The 18,231-nt window shown below is 42.6% G+C and overlaps 1 protein-coding gene across 1 annotated transcript in view; it reads left to right on the top strand.

The window, feature by feature from the left end:
- The window catches only part of LOC110488275 (synaptotagmin-11), a 30,874-nt gene extending 12,880 nt beyond the window's left edge, over positions 1-17,994 (top strand). Inside the window, exons 2-5 of the mRNA XM_021560435.2 lie at positions 3,628-4,361; positions 6,299-6,526; positions 17,050-17,170; positions 17,258-17,994. Of these exons, the coding sequence (XP_021416110.2) occupies positions 3,628-4,361; positions 6,299-6,526; positions 17,050-17,170; positions 17,258-17,568 (1,394 nt within the window). The 3' untranslated portion in view covers positions 17,569-17,994. The remainder of the gene's footprint in view (positions 1-3,627; positions 4,362-6,298; positions 6,527-17,049; positions 17,171-17,257) is intronic.
- The last annotated feature ends 237 nt before the right edge of the window (positions 17,995-18,231 follow it).

The raw sequence follows: 18,231 nt of genomic DNA, 5'->3' as shown, positions 1-18,231 counted from the left end.
GTTGTTGTTGGACACAATGCGGAACATATCCCAATCCACGTGATCGAAGCAGTCTTGAAGAGTGGAATCAGATTGGTCGGACCAGCGTTGAACAGACCTGAGCGCGGGAGCTTCTTGTTTTAGATTCAGTCTATAGGCTGGAAGCAACAAAATGGAGTCGTCGTCAGCTTTTCTGAAAGGAGGATGGGGGAGGGCCTTATATGCGTCGCGGAAGTTAGAATAACAATGATCCAGGGTTTTACCAGCCCTGGTTGCCCAATCGATATGCTGATAGAATTTAGGGAGTCTTGTTTTCAGATTAGCCTTGTTAAAATCTCCAGCTACAATGAATGCAGCCTCAGGATATGTGGTTTCCAGTTTACATAGAGTCAAATAAAGTTTGTTCAGGGCCATCGATGTGTCTGCTTAGGGGGGAATATATACGGCTGTGATTATAATCGAAGAGAATTCCTTTGGTAGATAATGCGGTCGATATTTGATTGTGAGGTGTTCTAAGTCAGGTGAACAGAAGGACTTGAGTTCCTGTATGTTGTTATGATCAGTTTCCTAGGAACGTGAAGCGAGGCGGCCATCTCTGTCGGTGCCGGGAAGTGAAATCATTAGGGTGTCCATTGGTGGGTGTGGCTTCTTGTTTCAGTTTCAGGCCTATCCCGCCGCCTTTTACATGACACATGGGTCCTGTTCAGTAGGGAGAAAACTTCCTGAAACATTTTGAAACTGAGAGATGCTGCCAGAACTTGCCCAACATGAACACAGACTTTTGTTTTCCGTGTGTCCTATTGAACACAACTCTAGTGGGAGGAATCTCTTCAGTTGGCAGACATCCCCATGTGACACGCATGAATATGAGCTGCACTTCACTTGAATTTCCAAGTGTGTTGATACCATTGTTAGGAAGACACATCATGTTGAATGAGACATTGACATTCATCTGTATTCATCAGTATCTGTATTCATTCATAGACCCAAGGAGAGGTCAGTGAGATATAGAGAATGACTCATTCTAGAGGCTGATTTGACTCCATACAGAAGTCAGAATGGCTCTTACCATATAACATGATTGCCTTTACAGTAAACAAGTGAACAGTCACAAACAACTATGTATTCCGTAGCCTACACTGTAATATAGTCCCTTTAAACCTATTAGTGAGCAAATTGGTCTGTTTACACAAAAAAACAAATTGAACTTCCATGACAATTCCCATGACAACGGCATGCATAATTCAGGGCTTTTATTTATTTAGTTGTTTATGCATTTGCATCGGTGGCTTTTTGTGAATGCAGTATGTGAGTGTTTTTACTGTAAGTACATGAACATTCTTTACGCTAAGTGTGTATAGTGTAGTTCACCTCCCAGTTTTCCTTGCTGCTGAGTTGTTTTACATAGAACTCGCAGGAGAAAAGGAGAAATAATGAGGCTCTTGAGGCCTCATTATAGCTGTGATCAGTGCCGCCGTACAGCAGTGTCTGTCAACCGCACACAAGCACGCAACGCACACGCAATCCACACATTTATGATCTCTACAGTCTGGACAATGATTGGCTAAATCAGGTGTGTTATTGCAGGACTGGAGTGATAGCCTGCAGACTCAGTAGTGCTGGAGATCCCTGCTCTATAGTGTGCACTGATGATTTGTATGCAGAACCTTACATACGCCCGGGTCCCTGTCCCGCCCCCTATGGAGCAAGACCGCATGACGCGTGCTGAATACTACACTCTTCACACCCCTGACCACACACACACACACACAGACACGCTTTTTCAGAGGCTTCCATCCCTCACCACATTACCGTACATGACAATAACGGGTGTCCATTAACTGGAAAACACTCTCACACTGTATACCAGGCGCTGTGTTTCTTAGTGTGTGTGTGCCAGTGTGTGAGTAAACCCCCCCCAACTCTCTCGATGGCTTCTGGAGTCTGATTATGTGTGGAGACGGTGGGAACGCACATCCTCTTCTCATCCGCTCCGGGGTGAACTCGGAATTCCAAACAGCTCCGACCGACCAGCTCGACGGGAGAGTGGCCCCCGCTGTTGCCAGGGCCACCCAAATGAGAGAGGGAGAGGACAGTGAAGGAAAGACAGAATATTATTGGGGAAAATGGCTTAATCTGAATAAAATGGTTTAAATTGAAGGAGAGGGCGAAGGAAACCATGTTTTCATGGTAGTCAACATGCATAGTAATGTAGTAAACAAAAGTAACATTACAGACAAAGTTTAAATATTAGCAACAAGACAGAGAACCCACTGCTTTACTCAAAGATAGACATTGTGCCTCTGTCAATCAGTTCCTGAGAAAATGTGACCAGCATCACCAAACCTTAATCTACCTACACCATCAGTAGATGACTGATAGCACTTACCTGGGCATAAGGGTACCCATATGTGCAGGATAAATTGCTGTTAAAAGTTTAGGCCAATGATAGTTCTAAGGCAAGCCTGTCAAAAACTATTATAGGCTTGTTTTTAAAAAAACTTTTGACATTGCAGCCTTTACTGAAGTTCAGTTATAACAAGGTAGAGCTGTCACAGGTTAGTATTTGGACTCATTACAACACTAATTACGGTGTGTATGTGTGTGTGTGAGACTACAGGGCTGGTGAAGAGGCCTCAGAGAACGAGCCAGTATTAAAGCGACTATAAGCCTTGTCCAAGCCAGAACGACACAAATTATTGTCGCATTCTAATAGGTAACTTACAAAGTGGGGTTTAGAAAGAAATCAAATCCAATTTTATGAGTCACATGCGCCGATTACAACCGGTGTAGGTAGACCTTACTGTGAAATGCTCACTTACGAGCCCCTAACCAACAATGCAGTTTAAAAAAAAATAATAATAATAATTAAAGAGCAGCAGTAAAATAACAATAGCGAGATTATATACAGGGGTTGAGGACTATATACAGTTAGTTGAGGTAATATGTACATGTAGGTAGAGTTATTAAAGTGACTATTCATAGATACCGGTAATAACAACAGAGAGTAGCAGTGGTTTAATAGGGGGGGGCATTGCAAATAGTCTGGGTGGCAATTTGATTAGATGTTCAGGAGTCTTATGGCTTGGGGGTAGAAACTGTTTTAGAAGCCTCTTGGACCTAGACTTGGCGCTCCGGTACCGCTCGCAGTCCAAATTGAAGTCAGTGGTGTTGTGTGTTTTCCAAAATGCGCCGTGTAAACATGGTGTAAAACATATAAGTTGTTGCAGTAGGATTACAGCAACTTCAACTTCCTCATCTGACAAGGCCCCAAGAAACATGAACAGGGACAAACTGAAATCCTTTGATCCTACCACATTTATCAATTTCATCCATTTAAGGTTTATTTGTGTTTTGAACCTCTTTTTCCTGCTTTTTAGCACATCTTTTTGACAGCCTTTCATGTTCTCACTTTAGGCAGAGAGTGATGCTTTTTGATGGTATCCTACCTTGTGTGTCATATCTCACGTGTTCTTCATTTGTTTGTTTTAGGCAGTTTTTAAAAAGTTCAGATCTTCCTGTTTAATAAGGCTTTCAACCCATCAGTGTTGAAGAAATAGGGTTTATAACGATGGAAGGGAAATGATCAGATCAAATGAATAACCTTTCTCTGTTCTGTCCCTCTTTCTCTTCCGCCATCCTTCTCAGACGTGTCCCCGGTGCTGGCGGGCTTCCTGGGCGCCGGGGTCCTGGTGGTCTCAGTCACGGTGGCCGTCTTCCTCTGGACCTGCTGCCAGCGTCGCTACCGTCAGATGACGGGCAGCTACAAGCTCCAATCAGGACCCTGCGACCAGGCCGTGGATCCGCCCTACAAGTTCATCCACATGCTCAAGGGAATCAGCATCTACCCGGAGACACTTAGTAACAAGAAGATAGTCCGTGTGGGTCGACGCCCGGGCTCCTCGCGAAATGGCAGCGGATCTGGCGTCGAGTGGGGTCGTAATGGTGAGCGAGGAAGAGGGGGAGGAGGAAGGGTGATGCTAGTGGACGTCGACCCAGAAACGGGCCTGCTCAACAGCTCCACCAACCTGCAGATGAGCCACCTACTTCCCCCTGCTGGACAGCCTAGGTTAGAGAAGGCGCTGCCCATCCGCTCCGACTACTGCTGCCTGGAGAGCAGCTCCAGGGTTAACAGCAGCAGCAGTAGCTGTGACGCCAGCAAGACAGCCTCGCCCTTTACCCCGTGTCAGGGGGAGGGCAACACCATGCCGCCCGCTGCCCTAGGTACCCTCAGCCTGGTCGTGGACTACAACTTCCCCAAGAAGGCTCTGGTGGTGACCATTGTTGGCGCCCATGGTCTGCCCGCCGTGGACGAGCAGGCAGGTAGCTCGGACCCCTACGTGAAGATGACCATACTGCCAGAAAAGAAGCACCGGGTCAAGGTGAGTCTGGTTCCTCTTGAGGTTTCTTCCTACCTACAGGGTTGTTCCTTTCCACTGTTTTCTTTGATTTGCTTTGTTGAGGGTTTAGGTGTTTGGGGTTGCAGTCCCAATTAGGCTAATACTGTTATTATTTAATTATTTGAATTATCATTACAGATTTAGATCAAAATAAGATGACGCCATATGTTTTTATTATTGCAAACATGAGGCAAGAAAAGTTTGAAGAGCCCTGCATTATCCCTGTTACAGTGCCTTGCGAAAGTATTCGGCCCCCTTGAACTTTGCGACCTTTTGCCACATTTCAGGCTTCAAACATAAAGATATAAAACTGTATTTTTTTGTGAAGTGGGACACAATCATGAAGTGGAACGACATTTATTGGATATTTCAAACTTTTTTAACAAATCAAAAACTGAAAAATTGGGCGTGCAGAATTATCCAGCCCCTTTACTTTCAGTGCAGCAAACTCTCTCCAGAAGTTCAGTGAGGATCTCTGAATGATCCAATGTTGACCTAAATTACTAATGATGATAAATACAATCCACCTGTGTGTAATCAAGTCTCCGTATAAATGCACCTGCACTGTGATAGTCTCAGAGGTCCGTCAAAAGCGCAGAGAGCATCATGAAGAACAAGGAACACACCAGGCAGGTCCGAGATACTGTTGTGAAGAAGTTTAAAGCCGGATTTGGATACAAAAAGATTTCCCAAGCTTTAAACATCCCAAGGAGCACTGTGTAAGCGATAATATTGAAATGGAAGGAGTATCAGACCACTGCAAATCTACCAAGACCTGGCCGTCCCTCTAAACTTTCAGCTCATACAAGGAGAAGACTGATCAGAGATGCAGCCAAGAGGCCCATGATCACTCTGGATGAACTGCAGAGATCTACAGCTGAGGTGGGAGACTCTGTCCATAGGACAACAATCAGTCGTATATTGCACAAATCTGGCCTTTATGGAAGAGTGGCAAGAAGAAAGCCATTTCTTAAAGATATCCATAAAAAGTGTTGTTTAAAGTTTGCCACAAGCCACCTGGGAGACACACCAAACATGTGGAAGAAGGTGCTCTGGTCAGATGAAACTAAAATTGAACAATGCAAAACGTTATGTTTGGCGTAAAAGCAACACAGCTCATCACACTGAACACACCATCCCCACTGTCAAACATGGTGGTGGCAGCATCATGGTTTGGGCCTGCTTTTCTTCAGCAGGGACAGGGAAGATGGTTAAAATTGATGGGAAGATGGATGGAGCCAAATACAGGACCATTCTGGAAGAAAACCTGATGGAGTCTGCAAAAGACCTGAGACTGGGACAGAGATTTGTCTTCCAACAAGACAATGATCCAAAACATAAAGCAAAATCGACAATGGAATGGTTCAAAAATAAACATATCCAGGTGTTAGAATGGCCAAGTCAAAGTCCAGACCTGAATCCAATCGAGAATCTGTGGAAAGAACTGAAAACTGCTGTTCACAAATGCTCTCCATCCAACCTCACTGAGCTCGAGCTGTTTTGCAAGGAGGAATGGGAAAACATTTCAGTCTCTCGATGTGCAAAACTGATAGACATACCCCAAGCGACTTACAGCAAAAGGTGGCGCTACAAAGTATTAACTTAAGGGGGCTGAATAATTTTGCACGCCCAATTTTTCAGTTTTTGATTTGTTAAAAAAGTTTGAAATATCCAATAAATGTCGTTCCACTTCATGATTGTGTCCCACTTGTTGTTGATTCTTCACAAAAAAATACAGTTTTATATCTTTATGTTTGAAGCCTGAAATGTGGCAAAAGGTCGCAAAGTTCAAGGGGGCTGAATACTTTCGCAAGGCACTGTATTTGTTATTGTAAAAGATAGTGTTAGTGTCACTGTAACTGTTTAAGTGCTACTGTCACAATAGCAACCAGACTGAAATAAAAGCGATTGCTCTGCAGACCCGCGTTCTGAGGAAGACCCTGGAGCCAGTATTTGACGAGACGTTTACGTTCTACGGCGTGGCCTACAGCGCACTGCCTGACCTCACGCTGCACTTCCTGGTGCTTAGCTTTGACCGCTTTGCCCGTGATGATGTCATCGGGGAGGCGGCGGTACCCCTGGCAGGGGTGGACCCCAGCACCGGACGAGTCCACATCACCCAACAGATCAGCAAGAGACACATCCAGGTGAGGGATGGGGAGGAGGGGGTGGATGGAGGGAGGGAAGAGAGAAGACATTACCTTGATTTATTACCTTTATTTAGATAGGTTATTAACAACACATTCCTTCTGTTTTACAGTAATGGCCTGACAATAGACCCATCCTAGTTAGAGAAGGAAAGGAGGGAGAGAGAGAGAGAGAGAGGGGAAACTGGGTGATGGAGGAGGATTTTTATTTTTTATTAAAAATACATTTCAGAGGAATAAAGGTGAGGGATGGAGGATAGATGATGAAATATACTCTAGAATGAAGGACCGATGAAGAGAGGATGAAAGGGAGGGAGGGAAGGGGTGTGGTAAAAGATAGAAATTCATAGAGAGATGAGTAGACAGAATTTGAGGATAGAGGGAGGAGTTGGAAAGGTGAGGATGGAGAAAGGGGGAGTGGGAGGAAGGAGAGAGAGGAGGTTAGGATGGATAGGATGAGCAGTTACTGGGCTTTTATGGCCAGCAACACTAGAGATGAAGGGGGAGGGATAAGGAGAGCGAGTGGAGAGAGAGAAAGAAAGATGGAGAGAGAGAAGAGACTGACTAATCATAGCTGGTTTCTAGCACAGGGTTAGCAGAAGGGTGATACATTTGCTAAATAAATGTCTACAGATTGAAATATGAAATGGTGTAAATAATATAATAACCAATCCTGGCTTGTTGCTTTTTGGCTATTGCATATGTATTATTGCAAACAACCAATCTTTCTCTCATTTAATTATTATCACACACGCATGCACTCCCAAACACTCCACACACACACACGTGCAGCTGAAACATATCTGGGAGGCTGGTCTCTTTGTGTGTGTGTGTATTGATTGGAGGCCCATTAGGCCCATAAAAGTGGAGAGAGACTGGTGTTATTTCTGACTGTAGGAAGACATCCATCATGGTCAGCACCGGAAACAAAAGCCTCTTCCCCACATCATTAAACATGATCCATATAAGGCAGAGGGAGGGAGAGTGGGGTAGAGGGAGAGCAGAAAGACAGAGTAGGGGGGGCGGACAGACAGAGGAAAGGAGGGGTGTGAGAGAGCAGAGGGGTGGTATAGAAAGAGGAGAGAGAGAGAGAGGGTGATGGAAAGAGAAATAGAGGGGGGGGGGGGGGGGCTACTCCGATTGACAAGAAAGGGCCCCATCCATAACACACACGCAGAGAGAAGGAGGGAGGGACAGAGAGAAAGAGGCCTGCACTATATGAGAAAGACCTCCGCCCAACACAATCTGCACTGAAAAAATGATCAATATAAAGAAACCTGCACTGAATGCATACTGCACACAGCCAGACTCACACACAGAGAGAGACCCGGTACAAAGTCTGCACTGATTAGACCATATGGCTGTTAGGACAGACCGTAAATAAGCTACACACCATTACGTTCCCACAGAGACATTAAAACATATTCATATCATCTCTAGAACTCATGCAGTACACACAGCTACTCTTCGAAGACCGCAGACACGCACATGCACTCACACAGTCATGCACACACGCGTGTAAACACATTACAGGCATAAGTATCATTCCCAGTGCCACTGTACGCCTGTCAAGCGAGACAGTGCAGATGTATACACACATGCATAATATCTTCCTCCATTATTTGTGCTATTTTCTACATTGTACAACAATAGTGAAGCAATCAAAACTATGAAATAACACATAAAAAAGCGTTAAACAAAATATGTTTTATATTTGAGATTCTTCAAAGTAGCCACCCTTTGCCTTGATGACAGCTTTACACATCTTGGCATTCTTTCAACCATCAACCAGCTTAATGAGGTTTTCACCTGGAATGCATTTCAATGAACAGGTGTGCCTTGTTAAGAGTTTTTATTTGTGGAATTTCTTTCCTTAATGCGTTTGAGTCAGTTAGATGTGTTGTGACAAGGTTGAGGTGGTATACAGCAGATAGCCCTATTTAGTAAAATACCAAGTCCATATTATGGCAAGAACAGCTCAAATAAGCATTACTTTAAGACATGAAGGTCAGTCAATCCAGAAAATGGCACAAACTTGGAACGTTTCTTCAAGTGCAGCCGCAAAAACCATCAAGCATTATGATGAAACTGGCTCTCATGAGGACCGCCACAGGAGAGGAAGACCCAGAGTTACCTCTGCTGCAGAGGATAAGTTCATTAGAGTTACCAGCCTCAGATATTCGGCCCAAATAAATGGTTCAGAGTTCAAGTAACATACACATCTCAACATCAACTGTTCAGGGGAGACTGCGTGAATCAGGCCTTCCTGGTAGAATTGCTGCAAAGAAACCACTACTAAAGGACACCAATAAGAAGAAGAAACTTGCTTGGGCCAGGAAACATGAGCAATGGACATTAGACTGGTGGAAATCTGTCATTTGGTCTGATGAGTCCAAATTGGATATTTTTGGCTCCAACCGCCGTGTTTTTGTGAGACGCAGAGAATGTGATTTGATTTTATTTTATTAGGATCTCTTTTAGTCCCCATTTGGACTAATCTTCCAAGAGTCCTTAACAGTAAAATACAATTTATAATACAAACACACTTTCACATATAACACACTATTACAAACATACATAATACACTAGCATAATGACCCAATAAATACTCAATCTAAAAAAATATATTGAATCTTCATCTACTATAGTCCCACAACATTTCTATATACTATATTTAAATAGTATCCTAGTATTTAGGGAATGTCTGTCTCTTACCAACTGAATACCATTGTGAATAGAACTTGGCCGTTTTAAAATATGTATATTATAAAATAAAATAAGCATGTTTTTTTTCAATTATCTTTTCGATTGATGACCAACCAAGAACACTGCGCATGACTGCAACAGAAGAACCATATCTCCGCCTTAAAACAATCCTTGCTGCTTTATTCTGTGCATTCTGCAGCCTCCTAACTTCACTAGATGATGCATTTCCCCAGACCACCGAACGGATGATCTTCGCATGTGTGGTTCCAACTGTGAAGCATGGAGGAGGAGCTGTGATGGTGCTTTGCTGGTGACACAATCTGTAATTGATTTAAAATTCAAGGCACACTTAACCAGCATGGCTACCACAGCATTCTGCAGCGATACGCCATCCCATCTGGTTTGCACTTAGTCCCACTATCATTTGTTTTTTAACATGGCAATGACCCAACACACCTCCAGGATGTGTAAGGGCTATTTGACCGAGAAGGAGAGTGATGGAGTGCTGCATCAGGTGACATGGCCTCGACAATCACCCAACCTCAACCCAATTGAGATGGTTTGTGATGAGTTGGACCGCAGAGTGAAGGAAAAGCAGCCAGCTCAGCATATGTGGGAACTCCTTCAAGAAAAGCATTCCAGGTGAAGCTGGTTGAGAGAATGCCAAGAGTGTGCAAAGCTGTCATCAAGGCAAAGGGTGTCTATTTTAAATCATGTCAAATATAAAACACTTTTTTTGGTTAATGCATGATTCCATGTTTTATTTCATAGTTTTGATGTCTTCACTATTATTCTACAATGTAGAAAATAGTAAATAAATAAACCCTTGAATGAGTAGGTGTGTCCAAAATTTGGACTGGTACTGTACACATTTCATCTCCATGCAGTCACACTATTTCACACCCCTCTCCCTCATATGGAGGTTTGTAAGTGCATACTTCCACCATCTCCTCTCCCTTTCTCCCTCTATTTCCATTTTTTCCCCTGTCTCATCTTCCTTTCTCTTCCTCTTTGTTCTCTACCCCCTCATCTCTCGCTCTCCTCCTTATCTCTTATCTAAATTGAATTCCCTCCTATTTTAGTGCAACCTTAAGGGGTTTAGAGACAGGATGGAATCGATCTTCCAGAGAGAGGGAGAGAAGGAACAAGACATAAATAGGAGAGGGAGAGAGATTAGTCTGAGTAAATGAAAAAGAGGAGACATAGGTATCTGCTGATGGAGTGAAAGAGGCGAAAGAGAGCAATAGCACTGACTAGATGAAGAAGACAAAAGTGAGTACAGGAGATTGATGGATGATCCGGCAGTAGGGGATGAATTGGGGGGGGGGGGAGAGAAAGCAAGATGGCACTGTGGGGGGGAAATGGCCAGACCATAAGTCCAGAGGAGACGTCCATTAAACTTTTATCTGCGGGGGAACTTAAGTGGAGGGGGAAAGCTTAAATGGCTGAATTGGGGGGGGGCGTCACACTCATTACGACAGAAGTAGCTCACACACTTAGTGGTGGTTCATAAAAGCTATTATCCGTTTAGAACATAAAATGCATATTTTGAGCATGGCCATTGTGATTCTCCATCATTCTACAGTAGCGCTTAAACGCTTCAAAACTCCCATTCAGCACAAGCCGTCCAAAATGACACTTTGGTTTATATGGCGGCATTAGCTCCTAGCGCTGTTATGACTGTGCTTTGCAGCAAGAACCATCCATGAAAGAAAAAAAAACTGCACCATTTACTTGTACTTTAGATTAAAATGTCAGGGAACTAAGCGACGCCAAACATGATGGGTAATTTCTGCATCTCACACTGCAGTGAATCTTTGGCATGTTAATTTATGTACTCAAAAAGGTAATTTTAAGTATAAAATGCATCATTTACTTTATAAAATAGTCAAAAAGGAAAAAATATAAAAATGTTAGGGAACTGAGCTATTGTACACTACAAATGGTTGTGTACAGACCAGTAGTTTCAGACTATTTTTATGTGTTTTTTTGTAGAGCAGAGCTCCCCTGCCACTAGTGGCGATTCTAAATGAAGTGTGGCATTTAGTCTTGCTCACTAATGAAAAAGCTACCGATACACGGTATTGGAGACAATTAGGAGGCTATCTATTTCCGTCATACTTTGTATGCAGATGGTAGCAAATTTACACGCACACACATTACACACAGACACACGTCTCGGCCTCGGTAATTCTCTATTTCTCCGTTCTAAATTCAAGCTCAGCCTTAGGCTAACCTCCCGCAGCGCGTTGCCATGGTGACACCTAGACGTAGTATAGGAATTGACGCTCCTTGAAAGAGAGCTAGACATATGAAAGCAGTTAAAAAGAGTGGGACGGAGAGAAACTAAGAGATGAACAGAAAGAGGTCTATATACAGTACCAGTCAAAAGTTTGGACACACCTACTCATTCAAGGGTTTTTCTTTATTTCTACTGTTTTCTACATTGTAGAATAATAGTGAGGACATCGAAACTATGAAAGAACACAAATGGAATCATGTAGTAACGAAAAAGTGTCGATTGGGTTGAGGTCGGGTGATTGTGGAGGCCAGGTCATCTGATGCAGCACTCCATCACTCTCCTTCATGGACAAAAAACCCTTACACACCCTGGATGTGTGTTGTGTCATTGTCCTTTTGAAAAACAAATGATTGTCCCACTAAGAGCAAACCAGATGTGGTGTATCGCTGCAGAATGCTGTGGTAGCCATGCTGGTTAAGTGTGCCTTGAATTCTAAATAAATCACGACAGTGTCACCATCAAAGCACCGTCACATCTCCTCCTCCGTGCTTCACGGTGTGAACCACACATGTGGAGATCATCCGTTCAACTACTCTTCGTCTCACAAAGACACGGCGGTTGGAACCATAAATCTCAAATTTTACTCATCAGACCAAAGGACAGATTTCCACTGGTCTACTGTCCATTGCTCGTGTTTCTTGGCCCAAGCATGTCTCTTCTTCTTATTGGTGTCCTTTAGTATAATTTTTTTTTTTCAGCAACTTGGTCTTTTACCAAATAAGGCAATCTTCTGTATACCACCCCTACCTTTTCACAACACAACTGATTGGCTCAAACACACATCAACAACAAACTAGAATGGTCCAAACACACCAAGACAGTCGTGAAAAGGGCACGACAAAGCCTTTTCCCCCTCAGGAAACTAAAAAGATTTGGCATGGGTCCTGAGATCCTCAAAAGCTTCTACAGCTGCAACATCGAGAGCATCCTGATTGGTTGCATCACTGCCTGGTACGGCAATTGCTCGGCCTATGACCGCAAGGCACTACAGGGGGTAGTGCGTACGGGCCAGTACATCACTGGGGCTAAGCTGCCTGCCATCCAGGACCTCTACACCAGACTGTGTCAGAGGAAGGCCCTAAAAATTGTCAAAGACCCCAGCCACCCCAGTCATAGACTGTTCTCTCTACTACCGCATGGCAAGCGGTACCGAAGTGCCAAGTCTAGAACAAAAAGGCTTCTCAACAGTTTTTTCCCCCAAGCCATAACACTCCTGAACAGGTAATCAAATGGCTATCCGGACTATTTGCATTGTGTGCCCCTCTTTTTACGCTGCTGCTACTCTCTGTTTATCATATATGCATAGTCACTTTAACTATACATACTATCTCAATTGGGCCGACCAACCAGTGCTCCCGCACATTGGCTAACCGGGCTATCTGCATTGTGTCCCACCCACCACCCACCAACCCCTCTTTGCTACTCTCTGTTCATCATATAGGCATAGTCACTTTAACCATATCTACATGTACATACTACCTCACTCAGCCTGACTAACCGGTGTCTGTATGTAGCCTCGCTACTTTTATAGCCTCGCTACTGTATATAGCCTCGCTACTGTATATAGCCTGTCTTTTTATTGTTGTTTTATTTCTTTACCTACCTATTGTTCACCGAATACCTTTTTTGCACTATTGGTTAGAGCCTGTAAGTAAGCATTTCACTTCACTGTAAGGTCTACCTACACCTGTTGTATTCGGCGCACGTGACAAATATAAACTTTGATTTGATTTGAAGGAAAGAAATTCCACATATTAACTTGAGGTAAACCTGTTCAATAAAATGCATTCCAGGTGACTACCTCATGAAGCTGGTTGAGAGAATGCCAAGAGTGTGCAGAATCTCAAATATAATATATATTTTGATTTGTTAAACACTTTTTTTTGTTACTACATGATTCCATGTGTTATTTAAAAAATGTATGTCTTCACATTTATGCTAGAATGTAGAAAATATTAAACATAAAGAAAAACCCTTGAATGAGTAGGTGTGTCCAAACTTTTGGCTGGTACTGTATATTAGTTTGACTGTCATTATGTATGAATTGTGTGCATACCGGAAGTGTAGGTGGATGGGTGGGTTATGGAGGTTTGTCTGCCATATTCTTGTGCAAGGCAGGTTTTGTGTGTATGTGTGTACTTTATGGGTACTTTGTGTGTGTATATATGTGTGTAATGTACAGTGCCTTCAGAAAGTATTCACACCCCTTGCCTTTTTCCACATTTTGTGCTCCAGCCTGAATTTAAAATGGTTTAAATTGAGATTTTGTGTCACTGATCTACACACATACCACATCAAAGGGAAGTTGTGTCTATAGAAATGTTTATAAATTAATAAAAAATTAAATGTCCTGATTCAATAAGTATTTAACCCTTTTGTTATGGCAAATCTATATAGGTTCAGGAGTAAAAATGTGCTTAACAAGTCACATAATTAGTTGCATGGACTCATACTCATACTTTTTAAATGACTAACCCATCTCTGTACATACAATTATCTGTAAGGTCAGTTAGAGTTTAATGGCTGTGATAGGAGATAACTGAAGATTGATCAACAACATTGAAGTTACTCCACAATACTAACATACAGTTGAAGTTGGAAGTTTACATACACCTTAGCCAAATACATTTAAACTCAGTTTTTCACAATTCCTGACATTTAATCAGAGTAAAAATTCTTAGGTCAGTTAGGATCACCACTTTATTTTAAGAATGTGAAAAGTTAGAATAATAGTAGAGTGATTTATTTCAGCTTTTATTTATTTCATCACATTCGCAGTGGGTCAGAAGTTTACATACAATCAATTAGTATTTTGTAGCATTGCCTTTAAATTGTTTAACTTGGGTCAAACGTTTTGGGTAGCCTTCCACAAGCTTCCCACAATAAATTGGGTGAATTTTGGCCCATTCCTCCTGACAGAGCTGGTGTAACCGAGTCAGGTTTGTAGGCCTCCTTGTTCGCACACGCCTTTTCAGTTCTGCCCACAAGTTTTCTATGGGATTGAGGTCAGGGCTTTGTGAAGGCCACTCGAATACCTTGACTGTGTTGTCCTTAAGCGATTTTACCACAACTTTGGAAGTATGCTTGGGGTTATTGTCCATTTGGAAGACCCATTTGCGACCAAGCTTTAACTTCCTGACTGTCTTGGGATGTTGCTTCAATGTATCCACATAATTTTCCTACCTCATAATGCCATCTATTTTGTGAAGTGCACTACTCCCTCCTGAAGCAAAGCACCCCCACAACATGATGCTGCCACCTCCGTGCTTCACGGTTGGGATGGTGTTCTTCGGCTTGCAAATCAAATTTATTTATATAGCCCTTCGTACATCAGCTGATATCTCAAAGTGCTGTACAGAAACCCAGCCTAAAACCCCAAACAGCAAGCAATGCAGGTGTAGAAGCACAGTGGCTAGGAAAAACCTAGAAAGGCCAAAACCTAGGAAGAAACCTAGAGAGGAACCAGGCTATGTGGGGTGTCCTCTTCTGGCTGTGCCGGGTGGAGATTATAACAGAACATGGCCAAGATGTTCAAATGTTCATAAATGACCAGCATGGTCGAATAATAATAAGGCAGAACAGTTGAAACGGGCAAGGAGTCATCATGTCAGATAGTCCTGAGGCATGGTCCTAGGGGCTCAGGTCCTCCGCGAGAGAGAAAGAGAGAATTAGAGAGAGCACACTTAAATTCACACAGGACACCGAATAGGACAGGAGAAGTACTCCAGATATAACAAACTGACCCTAGCCCCCCGACACAAACTACTGCAGCATAAATACTGGAGGCTGAGACAGGAGGGGTCAGGAGACACTGCAAGCATCCCCCTTTTTCCTCCAAACATAACTATGGTCATTATGGCCAAACAGTTCTGTTTTTGTTTCATCAGACCAGAGGACATTTCTCCAAAAAGTGTGATCTTTGTCCCCATGTGCAGTTGCAAACTGTAGGCTGGCTTTTTTTAATGGCGGTTTTGGAGCAGTGGCTTCTTCCTGGCTGAGCGGCCTTTCAAATTATGTCGATATAGGACTCATTTTACAGTGGTTGTAGATACTTTTGTACCTGTTTCCTTCAGCATCTTCACAAGGTCCTTTGCTATTGTTCTGGATTGATTGCACTTTTCGCACCAAAGTATGTTCACCTCTAGGAGACAGAACGTGTCTCCTTCCTGAGCAGTATGATGGCTGCGTGGTCCCATGGTGTTTTATACTTGCGTACTATTGTTTGTACAGATGAACGTGGTACCTTCAGGGGTTTGGAAATTGCTCCCAAGGGTGAGCCAGACTTGTGGGTGGAGGTCTCCAATTCTTCCAATTTATCTGAGGTCGGCTGATTTCTTTTGATTTTCCCATGATGTCAAGCAAAGAGGCACTGAGTTTGAAGGTAGGCCTTGAAATGCATCCAGAAGTACACCTCCAATTGACTCAAATGATGTCAATTAGCCTATCAGAAGCTTCTAAATCCATGACATAATTTTCTGGAATTTTCCAAGCTGTTTAAAGACACAGTCAACTTAGTGTATGTAAACTTCTGACCCACTGGAATTGTGATTAAGTGAAATAATCTGTCTGTAAACAATTGTTGGAAAAATGACTTGTGTCATGCACAAAGTAGATGTCCTAACCAACTTGTCAAAACTATAGTTTGTTAACAAGAAATTTGTGGAGTGGTTGAAAAACGAGTTTTAATGACTCCAACCTAAGTGTATGTAAACTTCTGACTTCAACTGTACATGACTGTGAAAAGAAGGAAGCCTCTACAGAATAAAAATATTCCAAAACGTGCATCCTGTTTGCAATAAGGCACTAAAGTAATATTTTCAAGCATTTGGTGGCTGCATCATGTTATGTGTATGCTTGTCATCGGCAAGGACTAGGGAGTTTTTTTATGGTAAAAATAAACAGAGTAGAGCTAAGCACAGGCAAAATCATAGAGGAAAACTTGGTTCAGTCTGCTTTCCAACAGATACTGGGAGACAAAATCACCTTTCAGCAGTACAATTACCTAAAACACAAAGTGGATTTGCTTACCAAGATGTCATTGAATGTTCCTGAGTGTTCTTAAGTTTTGACTTAAATTGGCTTAAATCTATGGCAAGACTTGAAAATGACTGTCTAGCAATAATCAAGAACCAACTTGACAGAGCTTCATGATTTTTGTGTGCAATCCAAATGTGCAAAGCTCTTAGAGATTTACCAAGAAAGACTCACAGCTGATTCAATGGTGATTCTAACATGTATTGACTCAGGGGGTTAAATACTTATCTAATCGATATGTTAGTGTTTTATTTTCCATTATTTGTCCCCCAAAAAATCACATTTTTCTTCCACTTTTACATTAAGAGTATTTTGTGTAAATAGTTCATATGAAAATCCATTCTAATCCCACTTTGTAACACAGCAAAATGTGGAAAAGGTCAAGGGGTGTGAATACTTTCTGATGGCACTGTATGTGTCTAACTGTGTTCTCCCCGCTGTGTGTGTGCATCTACATTCTAACCCTGTGCTCTCTCTGCAGTGTGTGAGCCGTGGGGAGCTACTGGTGTCTCTGTCCTACCAGCCTGTCACTCACAGGCTCAATGTGGTGGTGCTGAAGGCCAAGCACCTGCCCAAGATGGACATCACTGGCCTATCAGGCAGTAAGTACTACGCACACACACACAAACACACAAACAAACACACACACACACATCTCACCCACTTTCCCCTCTATCCATCCCTCACAGACCCCTATGTGAAGGTGAACGTGTTCTACGGCTGCAAGCGCATTGCCAAGAAGAAGACGCACGTGAAGAAGTGCACCCTCAACCCCGTTTTCAACGAGTCATTCATCTACGATGTACCCGCCGAGCTGCTGGCCGACATCTCCGTGGAGTTCCTGGTGGTCGACTTCGACCGTACCACCAAGAATGAAGTGGTGGGCCGCCTGGTGCTAGGCGGCCAGAGCCTCATGCACACTGGGGTCACCCACTGGAGAGAGGTCTGCGACAACCCCCGCCGGCAGATTGCCAAGTGGCACAACCTGGGCGAGTATTAGGACGGCTCAGAAAAATACCTGATGTTCAAAAATCGTGCAATTTCTCGGAGTGGATATTCTGTCGAAAAACCACCACCCCCACTACTATTTCAAACCTATTATCTTAGAAAATGAAAGAATGAAATAAAACCCTTCCTGCCTGAAGTAAAGACACCCAACTAGACCACCGGAACCCCACCCAGCATGGACATGTATGGTTGGACCAGTCACTTCTATGAAAAATTCCTGCAACCATTGAGACAACCACGGGGGCTGAGAGAAATCTGACCAGACTTTCAGGAATCACTGACCACAAAAGACTTGATTGAAGATTTCAAAACCAAAATCTGAATTTTGTATATATATATTATATATACGTATATATATTTGCATATATACGTATATACATTTGTGTATATATATATATATACACACACACATATACATATATATATATATATACGTATATATGCAAATCTATATACGTATATATAATATATATATACGTATATATATATATATATATATGTGTGTATGTATATATGTATGTGTATGTGTATGTATATATATGTATGTATGTGTATGTATATATATATATATATATATCCACACACACATTTGAATGTATACACAAATATATAGCCTTCACATTCAATACTGTTAGCGAGATCCGGTTGGGTGGGT

The sequence above is a fragment of the Oncorhynchus mykiss genome, chromosome 32 (genome assembly GCF_013265735.2).
Source record: "Oncorhynchus mykiss isolate Arlee chromosome 32, USDA_OmykA_1.1, whole genome shotgun sequence".
NCBI classification, from domain to species: domain Eukaryota; kingdom Metazoa; phylum Chordata; class Actinopteri; order Salmoniformes; family Salmonidae; genus Oncorhynchus; species Oncorhynchus mykiss.
Note: the sequence above shows the minus strand (reverse complement) of the source record. Positions and strands in the feature narration are given on the sequence as shown.